Source organism: Clytia hemisphaerica, unplaced genomic scaffold (assembly GCF_902728285.1).
Source record: "Clytia hemisphaerica strain Z4C2 unplaced genomic scaffold, Clytia hemisphaerica genome assembly, whole genome shotgun sequence".
Classification (NCBI taxonomy): Eukaryota; Metazoa; Cnidaria; class Hydrozoa; order Leptothecata; family Clytiidae; genus Clytia; species Clytia hemisphaerica.
Genome location: NW_027103282.1, coordinates 1935162 through 1957735, shown reverse-complemented (window position 1 = coordinate 1957735; position 22574 = coordinate 1935162). Strand labels below are relative to the sequence as shown.

The 22574-nt window shown below is 35.9% G+C and overlaps 1 protein-coding gene across 1 annotated transcript in view; it reads left to right on the top strand.

Annotated features, from left to right (window-relative positions):
* Window positions 1-21927, top strand: part of LOC136804963 (nephrocystin-4-like) — a 31728-nt gene extending 9801 nt beyond the window's left edge. Inside the window, exons 12-35 of the mRNA XM_067061497.1 lie at window positions 118-356; window positions 1632-1778; window positions 2440-2628; window positions 3404-3469; window positions 4127-4241; window positions 4559-4834; window positions 5528-5669; window positions 6590-6740; window positions 7054-7120; window positions 7962-8020; window positions 8343-8510; window positions 8932-8990; window positions 9608-9735; window positions 10705-10794; window positions 10959-11115; window positions 14732-14820; window positions 15831-15916; window positions 16637-16696; window positions 17396-17507; window positions 17875-17983; window positions 19667-19785; window positions 20319-20414; window positions 21315-21494; window positions 21848-21927. Of these exons, the coding sequence (XP_066917598.1) occupies window positions 118-356; window positions 1632-1778; window positions 2440-2628; window positions 3404-3469; window positions 4127-4241; window positions 4559-4834; window positions 5528-5669; window positions 6590-6740; window positions 7054-7120; window positions 7962-8020; window positions 8343-8510; window positions 8932-8990; window positions 9608-9735; window positions 10705-10794; window positions 10959-11115; window positions 14732-14820; window positions 15831-15916; window positions 16637-16696; window positions 17396-17507; window positions 17875-17983; window positions 19667-19785; window positions 20319-20414; window positions 21315-21458 (2868 nt within the window). The 3' untranslated portion in view covers window positions 21459-21494; window positions 21848-21927. The remainder of the gene's footprint in view (window positions 1-117; window positions 357-1631; window positions 1779-2439; window positions 2629-3403; window positions 3470-4126; window positions 4242-4558; window positions 4835-5527; window positions 5670-6589; window positions 6741-7053; window positions 7121-7961; window positions 8021-8342; window positions 8511-8931; window positions 8991-9607; window positions 9736-10704; window positions 10795-10958; window positions 11116-14731; window positions 14821-15830; window positions 15917-16636; window positions 16697-17395; window positions 17508-17874; window positions 17984-19666; window positions 19786-20318; window positions 20415-21314; window positions 21495-21847) is intronic.
* The last annotated feature ends 647 nt before the right edge of the window (window positions 21928-22574 follow it).

The window sequence follows — 22574 nt, the reverse complement described above, 5'->3', positions numbered from 1 at the left end:
TCCAAGTGTTTTTTTCTTGCAAACACATTTTCAAGAGATATTTTTTGCTTGAAAAGTTCCTCTATTTTGACTTTGAATAGAAAAGCCCATTACATAACGTTTCCTATTATTTTATAGCATTTTGATTCATTCGGACGAATCGAGTTTAATTTCCATCAAACGAAAGCGAAGAGACGTGAGTCCTCTCTCAACAGATCAATGACACGTGACATTATTGGTAAAAGTACTGACGAGTTGATTCCTTTACCAATGACACCTGTCAATCAGATTGTGGACAACCGAATGACTCCTCAAGACCCTGGTAATATCAATCTGTTGAATGCAAAACCACCATTACCTTATCAAGGACAGTATAGGTAACTGGTATTTTTCTAAGTTACAAATTTTCTCTTTAGATGCCTAATAAACGCTACCTCCATTTTTGTTGATTTTTCGATATTTTAAGAATATTTTCAGTTATCGGCGATCCAAAAAATATCTGCAATCTGATTGGTTAAAAAGAGTACAATATATCTTGTATTTTACATGTAAAAATATAAATTGACGAAAAGATGTTGTTGCATTGTAGCGGTAGAAGCAATCTAACGTCACTTTGCTACAAAAGTGTCCTCCAACACAAAAAATGCATTTTTTGGGTCACCGATAAACCAGTTATCAGACATTTGCTCGTACAATATGGAAATATTTCACTCGTTCCGGATTTTCCGTATATTTTCCTCGCCTAAAGGCTCGGAAAATATTGTACGGAAAAATCTCGGAACTCGTAAAATATTTCTCATATTGTACTCGCAACTGTCCGATAACTATTACTTATCAACAAGACTTTATAATCTGGCTCTAAGTAGCCTTATATTTTATTCTTTAAAAGTCCAGGATCGCGCCGCAGTTGGCTACAAGTAGTCTAGCAAGCTTAACAAATAATTCAGACATGGTAGAAATAAAGCAAAAAGTAATGGAAACAATTTTAGTTTATACAAACTAAATCCCGTAACAATAATCGTATTATCATATAACGCCTATACTACTATATTACACGCATCATAAACGACTCCAGTCTAATCATTAAGCCGTAACTTCTGCGTACGTAAATGAAAATCGAAATTTTCTAACAAGTTTTCTGTCCTCGTTATAACAAGCAAAAACATCGAAACAAGAAATTTCTCAAAAACGCTGCGTATCACCTTCCATTCAGATTCAGATCTGGTTTGTAACACTGTCTCTAGTGTCTGATGAGGAAGCAGACTCGATAAAGGAATCGAATCGTTGAAACTTGAGAAAACTATACATTCGATTTATAAGGAAAGGCTACCAAATTGGCACCCCTAATTGACGTAGCTGCAATGGTTTTTTTATACTCATTAGCTGAAATCTCGACCCCCGAAAAAACCGAAAGTATCGAATTTACTAATGGTCAGCGGATGATTGTTAACAATTTGAAGAATTATCAAATTCTTTAATGCACTGGTTTTGATTCGTAGGCTGGCGAATGAAAAATTAACTCCGGTGAATTATTAGCTAGCCAAGTGTATTTGTACCGGTGAATTTTGTAATTTTTTCGTGTGAAAATCGCCGTTCGCCGGGGCTAAATAATGAGTTAATGAGTTTTATGATTTCTTCCATCATCAATTTAGAATGTCACCACGTGGTCTTCAACACCAGCAACAACAACAACCAGGTTTCGGACAACCTGTCCAACACGTTGAACCTCAATATCTTGAAGAATTACCTCGCAAGCAACTTTATTCTTCTCTCATCGTCCCTGCAACAGATGCACCACAGTAAGTCGAAAGCACGCAAAATTTGTTTGTTGGTTGTTTGAAAAAATCCACAAGCTTAATAAGAAATGTAGGGTTAGAATAAAATATGTGAAACGGTGTGAAATTTCGGAATGGCACTTATCAGGGATCTAATGGTATATTCAGCGTAGCAACCTAATTCAAAATTGGTCGTATCTCCGCACTAAAATCTTTCAAGTACATATCCGATAAATATTCACATCCACCCAAATTCTTATGTGGTGGAAACCAAACCCAACCTAAGAATTTTCTGTAAAATAATGGACGAGTGTCAATTTGACTAGATGCAATTGTTGATGAATTTGGGGACCCGAAATAAGTAAAGACAAAAAAGTATGATTAATAACAATATTTAATAACCCGGCTAAGATAATTGACGGTAATATTTCTTTAACGGGATTCAGTCACAACTAACAATCAGATTAAACCTATACCTTATTACCTAAAAATTACTAGGCAAATATTCAACGGCCTTGAAACTTGCACGATTTGAAATAAACACGAATTTTCCAGCTTTTCAAGGAAACAGCTCAAAATTTTTCAATTCGTAATAAAATGGCATTCGTGTAATAAGGTAAAAACTGATTCAAACAAGATTTGTTTCTAGGCTAGATTATACTAATGTTCTGTCAAATATTTCCAGTATGGCTGCATTGAGTCGTGTAGCACATTCCCTTCTATACACCATCGAGTATCCAAAGGTTACTGATGCACAAGGAAACGCACCTTTCATTATCAACCCAGAAGAACGAATAACGTATAACTTTTCCCTTGAAAATCGTGATCCTCTACACACCAACGAAATTGTATTACAATTCTTAGCTGTCAGTCGGTAAGTTATGGCCATGTTTTATCTTCAAGCACAACTTAGCCTGCACTAAACTCTTCTTCGCTGACTGAAAAGATAACGTGAAGTTCGGTTTGTTTCGGTTAGGCAACATTCCGTGTCTCACACTTTTTTCCACAAATCTCTGAATGTCTCTGCAGCGGAGCATAGCTATTTTTAGCATTCAATTTAGCTCGACCAAAGTGACGTTACATTTAACGCATCAAAGCAATGATATCTTTCATTTATAAAAAAGAGCACTCCTGCGCTTTTGTTTTCTCAGATTTTGAGACACAGAATCTCGCTAGCTGAAACAAATCGACACACGGCAAGATTTTTTCAAAATATAAAAAACGCCCGTGGGCGGGGTGGTACAGGCCGAGCATAACTGAAATCATTGAGCATTGTTTTACGTCCCGCCTAACTGAAATGAAATGCAAATCTAATCAACGACCCTTGAAAATGATCATAATTTCAGTCAGTCGCCTTTATTGGTGCTTGACTTAATGTGACATAAAAAAGTTTCTGATAACATAAGATAAATTTTCAGCTTTACGTTTAATGACCGAATGACCTTAGTTACCAGTGTCACAAACCAGTTGTTTCCTGTCTCCATATCACCGCTCCTTCCAATGGCTCAGCTCATAGATTATAAACAATAGTGAAACAATCAAAAGACTGTCTAAAAGTCCTAGGTTGCTGGACTACCCATGTAGAAATAACGACTATACTTTGAATTTTTAAAGTATTTATACATTATTTATTATATATATTATTTCAGGTGTAACAATCGCAGTGTGTTCTTCACATTTCAATTTTATCGCTTCCCACAAACTACAACTGAAAGGTACGAGCTAAAGTGTGGTTGTTGAATCTGAACCTATTTTTCTTATTATACAGTAGACTCTAAGTCATTCGAACCTGCACTTATTCGAATAATTCGGTTATTCGAAGTGAGATGGTGCTCCCCTTAGATCTGCTTACCCAACTCAGGCAAAAAACACTCTTAGTAATTTGATTTTTTTTCATTGAAAGTTCTAGAGTGAGAACATTGATTTTCTGCGATTAAAACACATTTTTCTTCAAAAAAAATCAGGTTTCAATATTCATGGCTTCATATTCATTACACTCTTGAAGCAATTTCTTCAAAAGTTCAATATTTTCCTTCGGTCCACAGAATTGAAGCAAACAGGAGATCCTCAATCTCTTGCCTTATCATTTCCAAAGTTAGTCCCGACGAATTTTTCAGTTATTCGAACTCCCGGTTAGTTATTCGAAGTAAATTTCTATCCCCTTGGAGCTTCGAATAACCGGAGTTCTACTGTATTGCTTTCATCTCATCCCTGCAAATTCATACCCCCGGGAGCTCGAAGCTAAATGGACCGAGATACAAGAAACTGTAAAACTATCTTCCACTCTTCCATATACGGACAAAATCCGTTAAATGACCTTTATAATTACAGTAGTACATTTGCGTATTACTCAAATCTTTTCTCGTAACCAGACTACATCTGAAGAAACTTGAAGGTGACATAACATCAGATAATACACATCCATCTATTTTACAACGAAGTGCAAGAGATGGACAGCCATCTGATAACTCCCCTCCTGGTCTTCTGGTAAGACGATAAAAACAGGAGATGAATTTCATTTTTTGGTTCTATGTGTACGCGAATTTAATTTTCACAAAATGTCCGTCCTTGATAATGATATCGTTTTCTCTGTTGGCAACCTAATGCCGAATTTTATTAATTCTAGCAGATTTTTTGAGGTTTTTAAGGATTCTTAGTAAGTATTTTGCTGGGTTTATTTTCGCACTAGACTCTAAAAAATCAACTCCTGCGAAAATTTACATACTGCAAAAATAAGTATCCTGAATTTGTTTTGTGAAAAACCGTTAAAAAAAGATGAAAGAAAACTTCCTTTTCAATTTTAGATTAAGTATACAGTGGACCCAGCGTACATGCAAGCCGGTGAAAAACAAACCTTCCTTAAATATCTCTTGGAACAAAAACTCTACATCGACATGTGGGATGGTGACTCCATGCTTCTCATTGGCTCCACCTCCACTCCACTCAAATATTTATTGCGTCAGTCACAACCGGCGGTTCAGGTATCGCAAGAACTTGACGTCGTATATACGGAATATGCAGAAGATCACCCTATGTTAGCTGGTGATATCAACAAAACAGGACTTCCTACAGGAATTAAGGTTTGTTGGTTGTTTTTAACTGTCAAGCTTGTTTTATTCTATCTAGCGATACTTTACGATATTTTCAAGGTCTCCTTTGCCGGTACTGTGAAGAATAGAAAGCCATCCGTCCGTCGGTTTGTCTATACATCTGGCTTTTTGTAATGTCTATCTGTTTGTATATTTTTCACCATTCTAAATCAATCCTGACTTCCGGAAAAGAATTCTCCTGGTCATTGGAGTGTTGACAATTTCTTCAAAAACTCAATGGACTTTTGCAGAAAAAAATCTTACCCCCACTGTTGAGGATATTGATTTTTCGAAGTATTGAACCCCCTGGATGTCCTACTTTATTAGTAAAGACCTCCTGGATATCCACTCTTAAAAATATGCTCAACCCCTTGGATATCCTCTCTTATAAAGATGCTTACCCCTGGATATCGTATTTTTTACTTGAAAAGACACTTCACCTCCTGGATATCCGTCCCTTGTAGATATTTAACCCCCTGGATATCCACTTTTGAACAAAAATCGTTAACCCCCTCGATATCCGATATCCTCAACAGGGGGGGGGGGGGGGCACGGACTATTTCTGGAAAAGCCCAATCAAAACACTCAGACATGTTGTTTAGTATGTGAAATGAAGACTTTCAGCCCAACCACTTTGCAATGGTTTGGAAGTCTTATTTTGAATCTCATTCTACAAATTTCCAGGTTGCATTGAAAGCCAAACTGTGTATGAGAATGGCTAATGTTGGATACATTCCCGAGACGAATTTAGAGAAAATGGAGGAGCTAAATAAATCAGTACAAACGATTGTTTTGCAACCAACTAAAGGAATTATGGAGAGAACAGGTACAGGTTTATCAGTCGGTAACACTATATCAAAATGGCAAGTAAATGCCGGTCTCCACTTGCACGCGCTTCAATCGCACTTTTTCGAGCAAAGCTTCCACGCTATTGGTCAAAAGAAAAATGAAGCAACTCTATTGGCGCGATCTGACGTAATGGTTGAAAAATGTTTTCAACTTTTTTTTCAAGCGCACGCTTATTTTTTATGATGTAATCTTTTTTCCAAGCAAAAAGAATTGAATCCAAAAAGTGCGATCACAGCGCGTGCAGGTGGAGACCGGCCTTAATGCCTAAATGGAAAATATTTTCCGAACAGGAAGGTGGAAAACTTCCCGAGATTGCTAAAGTTTCCGAATCAGGAACGAATGTTTCCCGATTGGGAAAGTTTTGAGCACCCTGGAAATGGTCATGGAAGATTGTGTTTCCTGATTCGGCATAAACTTAAAATCGGTGGAAATTCAAGATAATGGCCATAAAAAGTGATCATCAAATCGGGGAGATATATCCTTTCCAGACAACACCACCTTCCCGTTCGGGAAATATTTCCCTTTAAGGCTTACCATTTTGATATAGTGTTGTCGATTGTTTATTACAAGCAGGTTCAAAACGTCTATAAAATGCTCAACGACGGCCATGAAGTGCGTCGTGTAATCTCATAATAGATCATCAATTTCGTGTACACAACCATGATCTTTATTAGAGTGGATACGTGCAAGTGCAGATTTTTTGAATCTGTTTTTATCGGAGATTACAAATCACGTGACAGATGGGTATGTAGTCTGATGGAGTTCTTAAAATTATTCTATACAGCTAACTAGTGACATTATTGAGAAAGCAGGTACTTGTTCTTATGCAGATTCTTGTTATAATTCTTACATTATCTTTAATCGCTATGGTCTTAAGTTCTTTTCTCTACATTACAGACCGTTGTAAACCATCGATGAAAACGAGCGCAAAACTAATGTCTGATTGTGATTCAGAATTGGCGAGTGTTCTGTTGACCAAGAAACAAAATACGATGATGGGGAAAACTAATCGAATGAAAAAAGAAAATATTGACAAAATTCGTAAAAGGTATGTATTTATTTAGTAATGAATTACAGTAAATTATTTTTGTATAGGTCGAATGTCGTGCTTTTTGCAATTCGAACTCAAAACGATTTAGTCCACTCTTTTTAGAGTTTTGAATTTTTCTCCGTAGTAATTTGAATCTTTCTTTAATTTAAATCTTTCTTTAATTTAAATGGAATTCATGGTCGAATTAGACCTAGTCATCAGAACTATATTCAAAAATAAAACTAATAAATATAACCATTCTAGCCAAACTTCTTCGTTAAATTAAAGCGGTGCTTCCTTTAAAAGTTTTTTTTCTGGTTTCTCTCCACAGGAAAATGGACCGCATGAATGCTGTCCGGCAAATCGAAGGAACCAATGAAATGGCGTCCGGATTCATTGTGAGTTTAATGTTGTTTATATTTAGTTGTTATTTTCACACCCACGCATTTGTTTTGATTATATCACCCAGTAGAGGCAATATCGTTTGTTATACCTTGAAAATCGAAATACGATTATATGCCTCAACGGGAGTGGTTTTTAATGGTTACCTCTAAACAACACAAAGCTTTATCTTCAATTATGTAGGGCCCAAATGGCTAGTTGTCTGACCTTATTAAGATTATGCTACCAATAACTAATTTTCTTGGTTTGGAAGCTAAAACTATTTCCTAACAGTGGTTGGAAGCAAAGTATCTTTTTTAAGTGGACAAAAATTAGTAGAGAGAATCTCGAACAGTTGTTTTAGTGTTTGGGAGACAGTAGCGTAGACAGGAGGGGCGCAAAATTTGCGTAGGAGAGAGGATTTTTATGACGCCGTAATTTATTCATAATATAAAAAAAACCGTGTCATAAAAATCTGCTCTCCTTCACAAATTTTGCGCCCCTCTTGGTGAGATTACCTACTGTAGGAAGGAAACTACAGATATCGTTTTTTGCTGTTTCTACAATAGGTCGAACATCGCAGCTGTGTAGGAGAGTGGCTTTTTAGTTCACTTTCTTTTATTCGAGCTTCAAGGGGTCAACAATTTTCTTCCGATTACAGAAAACTTCTAATTACAGAGTGTAATTTATTACTTTCCAGCTACAGCTTTACAGAATCTTTCTGTAAATCGAACTAAAATATTGATCAGCTGGAAAGTGGTTTAAATAACTCTCTCTAATTTGAAAGAAATCTTTGGTCCCTAGAAGATTGAATTTAAGAGGGTCATCATTCATAACTGTTTTCTTTAAAATTTTAAGCTAATGAAGGAAGAGAAAGTACAACGTACTCGAGATTTGAGAACAATTCAAATGTACAGGTAATTCTACGATATCTTGCTGAGGTCTGAAGTAGAGAAGACATCTCAATGTGTCAATGAAATTTTCAGGGGTTTATTGCAAATTTCTTTTGGATTCGATTTGGTGACCAGTAGGGGACTAGACTATAGTTCTCTGTTTTAATGCTTTGTAAAGAACAAGAAAAATAGCAAGTAAACTAACTCTCTAATCATCTATGAAGATGTGCGCACTTTCTAACCAATCAGCATTTTGTATTTATTAATATCCAAAAATGAAAAAAAATTATAAAGAGCTCTTATTTTGCTTGTCATCGGGATCTATCTTCAAGTCTTGATTTTCCAGGGATAAAGTGAAGGGAGATAATATACAAGCCAAACTAGAAGACAGTATAACAACTGAACACATTCTTCATGCCTCGCTTGGTCGAACAGAATTCTTTGAATTCTCACTAAAGAATCCGTCTAACAGAGACCAAGTTGTTTTCATAAAGACTAATGATGAAGAACTCAAGTAAGTATTAAATTTATTTTTCAAAGGACATTATTCAAAGTTCTTCGTTCTAAGCAAAGATTCAAAACTCAGTGAAATTTTAAGCTTTCGTCTGAAACCAAAAAACTTTGCTTCGATCTCTGAACGAGTTTTTCTTAAACTTTTTTTAAACTTTGCTTTGATCTCTGGTCTGAACGTAACTATTTTTTAAACTTTCCTAAACTATTCCACTTCAAAATGCATATTTGCTGCCTTAGCCATTATCTCAAAAACCATGTTTAGTTGTCTCTTGTTTCCTCCAACTGTCATTGAAACGGCTGAATGAAACATCCGTGCAGGTAATTACAGTTGAGTCCGCCACAGTGACTTAGGGAAATGTCCGTCGTAATACGTAATAGACTTTGATCAACCAGATTAACGTCAAAATCTCTATTTTGTTTAGAGTTATAACTAATCCGAAAGAATGGAGACATTTCAAAAAGTTGTATGATCTTAATACAGGTATGCTTGCTAACTCTCAAGGGATTTTAGTTGCTTCCTCAAATAGAGTATACCAATTCTTTACTAACAAAACTCTACTCTCAATCGGTTTGGTTAACTTTGATGGAGTTGACTGTATTCAAGTGCAAAAAAAGAAAAGTTGCCACCTGTTATAACCCTTCTTACCAGAATTAACTTCTTAATAGGTTCTTTTTACAGTGTCGGACCCCATAATTCTGGTCAAATTTAAATTTGCTCTCATTTTTGGTGTTTCGTTAATAATTCTCAAATCTTATGACTAAATTAACTCAAGCCGCCTTATGATAAGAATTTTTCCTGAATGTTTCTTCTTTTTGAATCCGCTTCAATAAGTATCTGATTTGCTGATTAAACTGACGTCCGAAAGTGTTGATAAATTTAATAAATTTAGCACCCCCCCCCTTATTAGTCTGAATCGCAAACCTCTAAAAAACTGCAGGTATAATATATCTATAAGGAGCACGAATCCATTAGTGGATGCCAGCAGCCTAACCCCCCCCCCCCTTGGAGTGAAAGTCGACATGCCGGGGATCCACTGCTGTTAAAGTTTTATTTATGATCCAAATTAGATGTACCTTTAACTTTCTTCATTTTCATAGCAATGGAAGAACAGATGTTTTCCAACTCGACCGAAGAAGGCGTCAAACTTTTTCTTCGTGCAAACGAGAATGTCCACGTTCCGTTCAAATTTCAAAGTTTCACTTCCTTTAATGCTACCCCTGAAATGGTAAGAGTCTGGACGCTCAAATATTGTTCTTTTTAAAATGTGATAAACGTGTGCGCGGTCTTTTATTGACTACTAAGGCAGAGATATTACTTTGATTGTAGTGTAGTGGTAGAGCATCCGGCTACGGTTCGCAAGGTTGTGGGTTTAACCCCCAGCCAGGTCATAACAAAGATTCCCAAAATGGTACTTGATGCTTCCTGCTCGATGCTCAGAAAAAGAGAAGGATCAAGGGTAAGTGGAGCAATCCAGGGAGAAAGAGTGGCGCCCTCCTCCACTTTCGGGTAGATAGCCATCGAAAGAGGAGCCTTTGGGTCGCCTCCGACTGCGGTCGCAGACTTACTTATTACTTTGATTGCGAAATATTTAGGAATTTTCAGAAGACAGTCTTTCCATTGTTTTTTTGACATGATTTTTCATGGCAGGTTATCTCGATTGCTTTATCGATGGTAAATTCGTCGGTAGAAAAATTCGATGGAAAAGTTTTACCAAAAACCTTTCACCAATGAATTGCTTTTGCCGACAAATTTTTTACCGACAAGGTATGTTAAACTGAACATAAATGGGCTGTTATCTGGCTACCTTTTTTACATTAGATAAATAATTAACTGAACTTAGGATAACAATATGAATGAAATACAGTACATGGAAAACCTCGTCCCCGTGTATTCCAGGCTTTATGTACGTTACTGATAGACGCCAGAGTATTATCTAGTGCTATGAGTAAGCATAAAAAAGCTGGTAATACACAGGGAACGAGGTTGGGTACATGGAGTCTCTTTAACCCGGACCTCTATAACTCGAACGTCTCCTTAACCCAAACAAGTTTTCAACGCCTTAAAAAAACCTTAATCTTTATCTCAAACTCTCCATAATTCAAACAAATTTGTGTGTTTAAGTTATGGAGGCTACTGTATTATCACACTTATTGGAATAACTGAGAAACAATATTTGATTATTCTTTTGTTTCAGGGGCCATCACATCCTTTGTACGTTCAATCACACACGTATTCTTTACAAACGTTTGGGAAAGACACTACACTGTCATCCAAACAAATCAAGGTACCAGAATAGAGATGTTACAGTTCACTCTCTCTAATTCGATTTTCACGGGACAAAAATTTTCTTCGAACGAGAGGAAGATTCGAATTACAGAGTGTAATTTAAACTTTCCGACTGAGGGGACCAAGCTACTTTACTTCAATATTTCCAATTGTTTTCTATAGGTTTCATTCACTGGTAACGAGATGAAACCATTGGCTTTCTTACAACTAACCATCGAACTTCACCCGCACACTATCGACCAAACTTTTCGTTTTTATCATCCTGAACAAGCCTTCCTCAAGAAAGCGATTCGTCTTCCACCTCTCCACTCAATACCAGGTAAAATAGGCTTTGTTTTTCTTTTTCTTGTTGATCGACAAGTAAAATCGTCTGATTGAGATTGCCATTCAGTTGTTGAAAGTCCAAAAATTTATTTAAAGTAAAAAGTGTGACATTTTAACAGTAATTCTATATACGAGGAATAGCTTGTTGACTACATACAAGTACTTATCCCGCATCAGTAAGATTCTAACGATTTCATTGGTCAAAAGACATCACGTGGAGGTGGGATATACCGTATCTGTCTTCCTCACGTTCGATTGAGAAAAAAAAGAAGACATTGCATATTGATGAATTTGCTTTCGAATGTTTTGATCAAGATTCGAATGTTGTGTTTTGAAAGGACTTGAAATCGAAATTGAAATGGTCGGGGTTGAGAAAGTCAACAAACAGAAGATCTTCAAAGTTATTTTAATTTTTACTTTTCTTGAGTTTATATGGATACAGCAAGACTTTTAGTTGTGATGTTATAAAATGTAACTTTCACGGATCCCACTTTCACTGTTTGATTTACTTTGTAGCTTTTTGATGTAAGTATCTGCATGGATAGTTCTGAAAATTGTTCGTGCTTTTAGAAAAGATGCAAAGAACTTCAACGGGATAAATCCGTTGCACGGTCAAGCCTCGCCACCAATACGGTTTTACTGACCCTGTATATCCCGTATCCCACCTCCAGAAGACCGTGTAACTAATAATATTCGCATGATAAATTCTCTCTATGCCCTATAATTCGTGAAAAAGTCTTTTCATAGTCAAAAGTTCGAAATTTTTTAAATTGATAACCCCTATGAAACTTTTCTCTTCTGAAAAGTCTAAATATTATCTAGTTTGTCAAAAAAATCGCCTGGTTTCTCGGATTGGTAGCACAGATATCTTATATAAACTACTAGATAAAGCTACTCTGTCTTTCTCAAGCCACGACTTTGTTGAGCAAAATAAAGAGGCCACCTTTGCAGAGTAAGACCACAGTTCAGTATTGGATATTGTTATATTGTTTATGAACAAACAACTGACATGGTGGAAAACAAGAAGCCTACTTTAATTGATTGCACATTTATTTTGCTTCGGGCAGGTGCAGAGTAGCTCTATCTAGTGTTTTATGTAAGATATCTTTGGTTTGTACAGGCTAAATATGGAGAAATATTATAATTAGTCAGCCAACAGCTGATTATTCAAATAGGCTTTTTCCCCATCATCATCAGACCAAAAGTGAAAAAAACATGTTACCCCGATATGCTCATTGCGTAAGCTGTGTTTCCCCGATTTCTAAAGTTTATATCCGATCGGGTTAACTTTTAGTGTACTTTTAGCGTGTGTTGTTTTTAGAAAACATAGATGTCGTTTCAAGATGGCGGTTTAAACGGCTTAGTGTTTTCAGTGTAAATGCAGGAAGTAAATGCATGTTGAAGCTTCAATTTCTGTCATATCTTTTTTATAATGACTTTGAAACTTGGCAAATCAAACACATGATTTTCATCAAGGGGATTCTTTTTTATATTTGTTGAAGGTTTAGCAATTTGCTCAAGTTTTTTGGTTTTAAGAATTTCTGCTTTTTGCATAATAAATAAACATATTTTTCCTGTTTGCCTCTAGCTGTAGGTGGAATTGATCATGTTGTAATGTTATTGGAATATGATAAAGTATAAAAAAGTACGGCTACTGTCTAAATTTGATAAAGACAGGATGCAATCATGTTTTTGGACTTGGATGTATTTGCCAGTATGGATTTCGTGTAACTAACGTATACAACTGAAACGTTTTTGACGCAGTGGTTTAAGGGTACTTACAAAGATTGTTTGATTTTCAGTTGGTGTAAAGTAATAATTCCAGCTCGGCGTGAATGACTCCATAATCCATTGATTTTTATATGTTGGCGCATGCGCCTCTTTTCCCATCTTGCACCCTTATTGAAAAATTGAATGCTGGTACAAAAGAAATTTTGCTTGGCGTGAGGCTTGCTGTACGGAAAAATATCTTCGGCGTGAGATTTTGTGGAATCCGTACTGCACTGGCATGTTTGGCTACAACAACAGCAGAGGGAGACCATCAAAAATATGTTCTGTTCGCGCAGGCTGTTTGCGCCGGCCAACCAATCCAACCAACTTGGCAGACAAAAATGCTGGAGGAGTCAGAAAATTGTCACAATTTTTCATCAAGCGAGCGATATTAAAAACTATACTTTGAAACCATTTTCCAAAAAACCTGACTAGATTTACTACCGACCGACTGACTGACTGACTCTATTTTATGAAGATTTTTGACGCAAACGGAACATATATTTGATTGCCGCCAGAACACTGGATAAAATGACGACCATCACATATTATTTTTTTATTGTTCACACATCTGGACGCAGATTGTGTTTTGTGACCTTGGCGCATGTTTTGGGCTTTTTTGGTTGGAAACACCCACCTGTTCATAATAGGTAACAAACATCCATGTTAGAGAATGGGTGGACCCGCCCATTTAAAACACTATTTTACCATAATTTCATCACCAATCATTAGTCAAATAAATTACTTTGATGCTGTTAAAAGACAATACAGATCCACAAGTGCATTATTTTAAAGTTTATAATGTCAATTTTTTTTTCTCGACATTTTCTGTCTGATTTTTACTTTTTTACTTATTTTATATCAAAAATAAAAAAATAAAATTTTTATACAAATTATCATGATATAATATGAACACTACGTGCACTGTAATTTTTTAGAAGGGTTTGTCTATAATAGGGGGTGTCCATAAAAGGGTAACCTACCTTACTAAAATACAGTTTCTGTTGAAATTTTATAGAGACTGAACTACTTTTCGCAAAGTTTTTGAGGCAAATTGTGTTTTTCTGGAGTATGTGACTAGCTTAATTGTTAATGGCAGCCAGTTATACAATTTCTAGAGTGTGAATTTCTAGTAGGAGCACCTGAAGAATTGTGACAAAGTGTTATTAGAATTTGGTCAGGTATACAAAAATTATACCTGGTTTAGAAATTTAATAAAGATCAACACATTTTTCACAAAGTTTAGAAATTTAATAAAAATCAAAACTTTTTTCACAAAGTTATGGGCCTGCAGGTTGCTTAGCCTTTCAAGAAATTTTTTTATAGGGGGCCACAATTATACCTTTAAAATGCATTTCAGAATGCACGCCATTTCCATTTGTTAGAATAGAGATACCCCGAAAATATTTGATTTGACCTTAGCAACCTGGTTGCTTATAAAAAAGAAAATGTGTACATACATAACTTTAAAAGGTACAAATAAAGGCGGCAATATTACTAGTACATAATTTTAAGATTGTACGCGTTGTGATCAAAATGATATCATAAGTGCTATCTACTTGTCCATTTACCATTTCGTATTGCATTGTTTTGTTTTGCTTGATTTCAATCTAACTACTAGCCCCCAACTAGGAGTTTTGAGTAACCTGGACAAACATTTTTTAGCAAAATGTGGTTTTTAGCTCTTAAAATTTTCCAATTTCGCTTGATTCTTTATGCATCTAGTCCTTCCTTCCATCGCAGCTATTTAACTTCTTTACAAGCTATCCAACTAATAATCTAGCTATATTGGCTGACTTTCCAGCCTCGGCTGGTTTATTTTTTGTATTACTTCGACACAGGATCGAGTGTGAATAAAACGGAGAAGACATCAACGCTGGTGACAGCTCGCTGTAGTGATCAAACTGTCATCTGTGAGACCCATCAAGTTGTAAGGACATTATTCTACTACTCAAACAAATTTACCCAGCAACCTTTTCTATTACTTTTCCCTAATGCTAATGTAAAATCTTTATGGTGGACGTTTACTCCAACCCCCGTTTTTTACAGATACAGTAGACTAATTCGAACTCCTATTATTCGAATCTTTCCATGATTTGAACTAATCTTCAGTCCCCGTGAAGGAATTATTGAGAATTAATTCATGGTGTATTTTAACATTTTTCAGAATATAAAGTTCGTGAGAGTATTGTGATTTTAGTACAGTTGATTCTCTCTAATTCGATCTTAAAGGGACCAAGAGTTTTCTATTAATTTGAACTAATCCTCAGTCCCCGTCAAGGAATAGCCCTCTTAAAATATGCTCTATATTCGAATCTCTCTATGTATTTCGAACAAACTACACTTCGAATTAGCGAGAGTTAACTGTAAGTCGAATCCATTCATCCGTCAAGTTTCTCCAAAATTTGGAATTGGTTTTCAAAAATATATCTCTGTTGTTAAGTTATTGCTGGCTTCCAACCAATCTATTATTCTTGATATTCATGACGTAATCTTTTATATGGAAACAGACGAAAAACACCGGGCGTTTACCACCGGTTTCATTGCTTAATTTCAAAACTGGTGGCTAACACCCGGTGTATTTTGGGTGTTTCCGTATAAAAGATTACGTCATGAATATCAAGAATTGACTCCACGCAGTTTCAGTTTCAGTTTCAGTTTTTTTTAGCTTTTTTGAAACTTTTACTCCCAACAATCATATTATAAGACGAAAATAGATTTTAATAGTCGTATATTTTAATATTTCCCAAATTGGAACTTTATAGAAAAATTTTGGTTTTCATAAATATATCTCTGTATGTTAAGTTAATGATGGAGTCCAACCAATCTACTATTAACTCCACTCAGTTTCAATTTTTTTAGCTTTTCTTTGAAATTTCCCCAACAATCATATTATAAAACGAACATAGATTTAACAATCGTGTATTTTAATATTTCCAGGTGTCTGGAGAACCACAAGAGATTTTTCTGAAAGTTCCATGTGGCATTTCACCAAATATCAAACGTTTCTTTGTTATTGTTTTCATGTAAGTTGGAACTCAAATCATATCTTCTGTTAAGGTTATTGAGAAACCCTTAGCGGTATTACTGCTATCCTCCTTACACGTTTTTTATAAGAACATTCCAAATTTTTGAAGCCTTTGGATGCTCTTAACTTTTTCAGATTTAAGCCTAAAAATGTTCTTAACATGTTCTTATTTTCGCGATTTTGTGGGTATTTTTGTGCGTTTTTCTAACAAATCGGGTGTGGAAAGAGTCCCCAAAGCCTTAAAATGTTTTTAACTTGCTCTTAACAATTTGGCCACCGAAGCCTTAAGTTCTTATACAGTTTGTTCTTATAAAAAACGTGTATTCTAAGCAAATTAAACCTCATCGTTCACCCTAAATAACTTTGATTTTATCAACCCAGGGATATTCATGATGGATTTTTATCTCGGCTTAGATCATAAGATTTTACGTTTATCTACGTTCCGATGGATTTTTCTACCCTCATCGGGAAAGGTGGAGATTGATTACCCATAACTATCAAGTGTAGTTTCCTTACAAAGTGTGAATCCCCTTTTACACAGGACAAGTGTATGGTCACGGATGAATTTGCAATTATAAGCAGTCGTATGTTTTGACAACGATATAAGCTTTTTTTCTTCGCAGCCTTTTCTTTGGTAGGGTAAACCTGATAGAATATAGAGTTCCCGACGAGTAGATATCTCAATTTTTCATAACTGAATATTTATTTTTGTTTACAGTGACGACTTCTGTATCAAACCATGTCAAATTTGGCAATTTTACGTCCATTCTTTACAAAGGTATATCTTTTAACATTTACTAATTCTATAGCTAATTCATTCGTAGCCAGGATTTGGCTCCAACTCACTTTTTCTTATGTTTTAATAGTGCTAGAAGAGCCTTTTTGCATCTACACCCCTACATTTCGAAGCCATCATCATTATAAACAAAAAGATAGGATTAAACTGGGCTTTATTGCCAGTTTTCCGGGCTATTTGATATGTCTATGTCTAAAGTTTACAACGAGAACACACCTTTGTAGGTGAAAGCTTGTACTGTGAGGGCGAAAACCATTTTTGTTCCAAATATTGAGGAGTTTTAGTATTAACAAAATGTCTTTGACATCCATAGCAGCTCTGCACTAAAAATAGTACATGTTTTTTTTATATAAGGAACACGTTTATAAGGAACTCGAGGCTGAAAATGGTCCAAAAAATAAGGAATTGTTTAGGAACTGTTCAGGTTGAGAATGAGAAAACAAATTTTAAGGAACAGTAAGCGATGGTTATCCAAACTTAGCAGCTATGTAAATAGGGAACTCGATAAGGAACTTTGAGGCTGAAATTGACTGCAAAAATAAGGAACTACAGGCTCAGAGCAAAGTTAAGGGTCCTTATAAAGAAAAACGTGTAGTCGATTGCTAGTCAATTACAATTCTTTTTAACCTGCTATAGTGAATATTTGTTTCAAACTCATTTGTTTCTCGTCAAATTTTGTAGGGTTGATTTGACAGCAACTGAAGGACAAACTTCCCAATTATCCATCCTGTTGAAAGGAACACAATCTTCGAGAATGGTCAAATGTTTTCCTTCCCATCCTGCTGAAATCAAAGTAAGATTTGTTTTGTCAAGTGTGAATTTACTTCGTTACACTACACTACGAATTTATTAAATTAAAGAAAAGAGAAGAGCCTTCTCGTAGACAATAATCGTAGAATTTATCAGTGATTCTGAGACCGCTGGGGAAATTCAAAATTTGAGAATATTTTGTAAAAACAATACTTTAACAGGCCTCATGCATCCAAGCGTGCTAACCATCTATCGAATTTTCTATCAAGAGGAAGAGGAGGGCATTAAAACATTTAAAAGATTTCTTAGTATATTTCATTGGGGCGATGCTTATTCCTGAGCAAGATGATAAATTCTCAAACCAACTATGATTGAATGGTGAAGCAACACAAAACTTTTTTTTTCACCAGATTTCACCATCAGACTCGTTCATGTTAATGGCAAATGGTATCCAAGAAATCTCACTCAAAGTCAATCCGTTGATGGCTGGAAGACGCATGATGTTCCTTAACGTTGTCGGTAAGTGTTGGTTGAAAACCTTTTAAGTTTTATAGTTATTCATTGAAACAATGCAATGGAGTCTCCATATCTCAAACAACCAGGAGGAATACAATTTTTTTCGAGTTATGGAGTAAGGTTTATAAGGTATTGTTAACTGACCATTAAACTTGTTCGAATTCAGGAGACATTTTCGAGTTACAGAGGTTCGAGTTAAAGAGACTCCACTGTATTGCTTTTAACTCTAAAAACAAAAAAAGGTTATATTTTACCGGATAGAAGATCTTCAATCAGTGCAATAATATATTGGCACTTTTTTCTAATTTACCATTTTTCGAAAATTGAAGTTCGAGCGAGAATGTCAATTTATAGGCCTTCAACTTGATTTCATCGATTATTTCGATCTGGGAGGGATTTATTTGTTTATAGGCTATATTTCAAGCCCTACTGGACCATTTTTAAACTTTTGGATCCTCAGATCCTAAGGTCCTAAGTGTTAAGTCTAGCGTTAAAACTCAGAGTTAAAACTCTACCCTTCGAACCTACTTTAGAGCACTTACAAATCGATTGTGGTTTCAAAACACCCCGGTGAATTTCCCTTTTGTGCCAAGTATTTTTTCACTGATTGTCTGTCGATTTAGACCGTACCCCCCCCCCCATCCTCTCTCAAAAGACCATTAAAACGAAGTTGATCTGAGAGTTGTCCGGAGTGTCCTATTTTCGGTTGGATTTCAAAGCTGTAGATCTCAAAAATTTTTAACTTGTCATCAGCAGGAGTTAACGGCCCTTTTAATACAGTGAAGTCTCCATAACTCGAACGGAGAACGGAAAACAAAAATTCGTTCCGAGTTATGGAGTCGGGTTTATAAGGCATAGCTAACCGAAGGGACCTTAATAATTGTTTAAGTTAAGGAGACATTCGAGTTATAGTAGTTCGAGTTGAAGAGACATTCGAGTTATAGTATTTCGAGTTAAGGAGACATTTGAATTGTAGTAGTTCGAGTTAAGGAGACATTCGAGTTGTAATAGTTCGAGTAAAGGAGACATTCAATTCAAAGTAGTTCGAGTTAAAGAGACATTCGAGTTATAGTATTTCGAGTTAAGGAGACATTCGAGTTGTAGTAGTTCGAGTTAAGGAGACATTCGAGCTATAGTATTTCGAGTTAAGGAGACATTCGAGTTGTAGTAATTCGAGTTAAGGAGACATTCGAGTTATAGTATTTCGAGTTAAGGAGACATTCGAGTTGTAGTAGTTCGAGTTGAGGAGACATTCGAGTTGTAGTAGTTCGAGTTGAGGAGACATTCGAGTTGTAGTAGTTCGAGTTGAGGAGACATTCGAGTTGTAGTAGTTCGAGTTGAGGAGACATTTGAGTTGTAGTAGTTAGAGTTGAGGAGACATTCGAGTTGTAGTAGTTCGAGTTAAGGAGACATTCGAGTTATAGTATTTCGAGTTAAGGAGACATTCGAGTTGTAGTAGTTCGAGTTAAGGAGACATTCAAGTTGTAGTAGTTCGAGTTGAGGAGACATTCGAGATGTAGTAGTTCGAGTTGAGGAGACATTCGAGTTGTAGTAGTTCGAGTTGAGGAGACATTCGAGCTGTAGTAGTTCGAGTTGAGGAGACATTCGAGTTGTAGTATTTCGAGTTAAAGAGACTCCACTGTGAGGTGGTGAGAATTCACCTACTTTCACTTTCATTTTATACAGACCAAGAATTTCATCAGCTGGTCAAGTCCTGGTTACTGATGATCACGTGTACTGAACCAGTCATTACAAAAGCATTTGAGGTTCGTCAACTGGTTGGTGGAGGTGCTGGCTCAAACAAGGTATTTTTGTTTTCAATTCAAGAGATTGAAACTACGCTGTATTGAAGCAAGTAGGTTATTAAGATGCTTCAATACTGGCTTCAAGTATAAATAGCTCTTTTTATCGGTTAATACACCTTTACGACCGTAGCCGCCAATTGCCGCGTGGGCATTTTTTGTCCGTTTTACCACCCTTAAACCGTCCCGGTTTAAAAAAAGGATTGGATCGAGTTTAGGGTGGTAAATCAAATAAAAAATTGGCACGTGCCTGACCGCGCGACTACGGTCGAAAACGTGTATTCTTTAAAGCTGACGTCATATAATTCAAAGTCCGAATGCTGATTGTCACTTTTCACTATCTTAAGAGCAGACATTTAGCCTGGTCGGAAATCAATGTCTCAAAAGGATGAACTTTGAACATAATCTCTTTGGCCTCATCAGTACTACTGAATTCGATGGACCTTTCTTAAAACTTTCATCTCTCAGTAATTATAAACCAATAATTCAAAAAAGCTACAAAGAATTTTACTCACTCATATTTTTTTTCATTATAGAAAATCTCATTCACCAACCCATACCCAGTGAAAAAGACATTCAAATTTCATACAAATCGTTTGGATCTTCTTAAATTCAAAGAAAACGGAGTCATGGTAAGTCATTAACAGAACTGAAAAATAATAACCTAACTGGTTACTGGGGTTTTGTACAAAGTTTGCTTGGTTGCATTGAGTTGAAGTGAATGAAATAAGATACACTTATCAAAATTCGTCAAAATTAGTTCCCGCCAAAATTAAATATTTTATTCACTCGCCAAACAAGTTCTCGCCAAAATTAATTTTTTGTGCAATTAGCCAAAATAGCTCCTAATATTCATAAAAAGTGCTCACAATAAGGCGAAATAGGACAGATTTAGACTAACATTCGCCAAAATAAGTTCTCGCCTATGTTAAAAAATTTTAACATTCGCCAAACAAGTTCTCGCCTAAATTAATTTTTTGTGCAATTAGCCAAAATAGCTCCTATTATTCATAAAAATTGCTCATAATAAGGCGAAATAGGACAGATTTAGACTAACATTCGCCAAAATAAGTTCTCGCCTATATTAAAAATTTTCAAGACTTTCGCTGCTCGCCAAAATTTGCTCCCGTCAAAATAAGTAATGATGTTAAGAGTACGTTTTTTTATGAGAACGATTCGAGAAGAACATTAGGTTTAATTTTACCCAGAACTTGATAACAAATTAAGAATAATCCAGACCTGAGGTTTCCGGCCATGCGTAAGCCAGTATTTGAATAAAGTAAACATATCAACCTTTTAAACCCGAGTGACGTGTATACACGTTCTCAATTTGCCAATAAACCGAGTCCTAGACTTGAGGCTATAGCTCTAGACCACTTGATTTAAAAGGTTATGAACAGAATTCGTTTGAAGAAGTTTGAAAATACCTTTTCTAATAGTACCAAAACTGGAAAGGTTAGGAATAATTTCAGAACATTTAAGTGTGAAAATCACGAGAAATTTACTGGTTTAATGGATTTCTTTTTTTTCAGCTTGGTGGTGGAGAATCACACAACATTTGTTTATGCTTTTTACCACAACAATCTGAAGGTCATTCAAATGTGTTGGTTTTCATCAATGATAGAGACGGTAAAAATGAAGAAACCTTCTGTATCAAAGTCATTTATTGTAGATAAATGTCTATCAGGTCTTTTGCAAAGCTATACAACTGCACACCGGGGGGGGGGTACTTAGGCAAAAATAGGTGCTGGGTATGTGCGGACGGTAAGGGTCGGGTTTTTCACCTTTCAAAGTCTCTCTAAGGGTTACAAAAATCAGGAAATTTCAAAGTAGTCTCTCTAAAGGTTTTTTAGAAAAAAAATTTGATTTTGAGAGAAAAAATTACAAAAAAGTCTCACTAAGGGTAGGAAATTTTTGAAAATCAGAGAAAATTTTTCGAAAAAGTCTCTCTAAGGGTCACTTTTTCACTAAAATTTGGTCTCTCTAAGGGTCGGTTTTCGGAGGTCCCGTCCGCACATACCACTCATTCATCAACCCTAGTACTCCCCCCCCCCGGGACAACTGCTTACGCAAATCGAATGATTTCTTCCATTATGACGTAAATTACGCCCAGGGTGGGGCACTACCCTTACTGACCGACAAGGGTGTGCCGCTGAGGTTGGAAAAATAGATTAATGGGTTCTCCGTCGGACTTGTTTTTTTTTGTTGAAAATTTTGCCAAAATTTGCGTAAAAAGTTACCCTGAATGGGACTGAAATTCCAAAATTTTATCGAAATTTTTCCCAAATTATCCCAAAAAGGTATTTTTTTGCAATCCTACCTCAGACTCATGGAGGTGAAAAAGATTTCCGTACCAGCGGCTCATATCTTTACCCCTTTTTTGCCCAAGTAGCCCCTCCCCAGAAATTACATAGCCAAACTTAAAAACCTCTACAGCTGGACAATTTGACGGTTTCCTAGTTATCCTTTAATCCTCGTTTGGTTCTTGCTAACTAAAGAGATTATGTAAAGTAAGTAAAATCGAAAAATGATATAAAGTGGAGTCTCTTTTAACTCGAACCTCTATAACTCGAATGTTCTTTATGGTCCCTTCAACTAACAATGTCCTATAAACCTTACTCCGTGACTCAAAAATTCCTTGACTGGAACAAAATTTGTGCTCCACCGTACCTTCTTTTGATGCGAAGTTATCATCCCCTATGAACGTCCCTAAAATATACTCTCTCGTATTATTAACCCCCTTAAGCAATTGTTAACCCCGTCCATGTTTTGGGTTTTATGTCAGATAGATA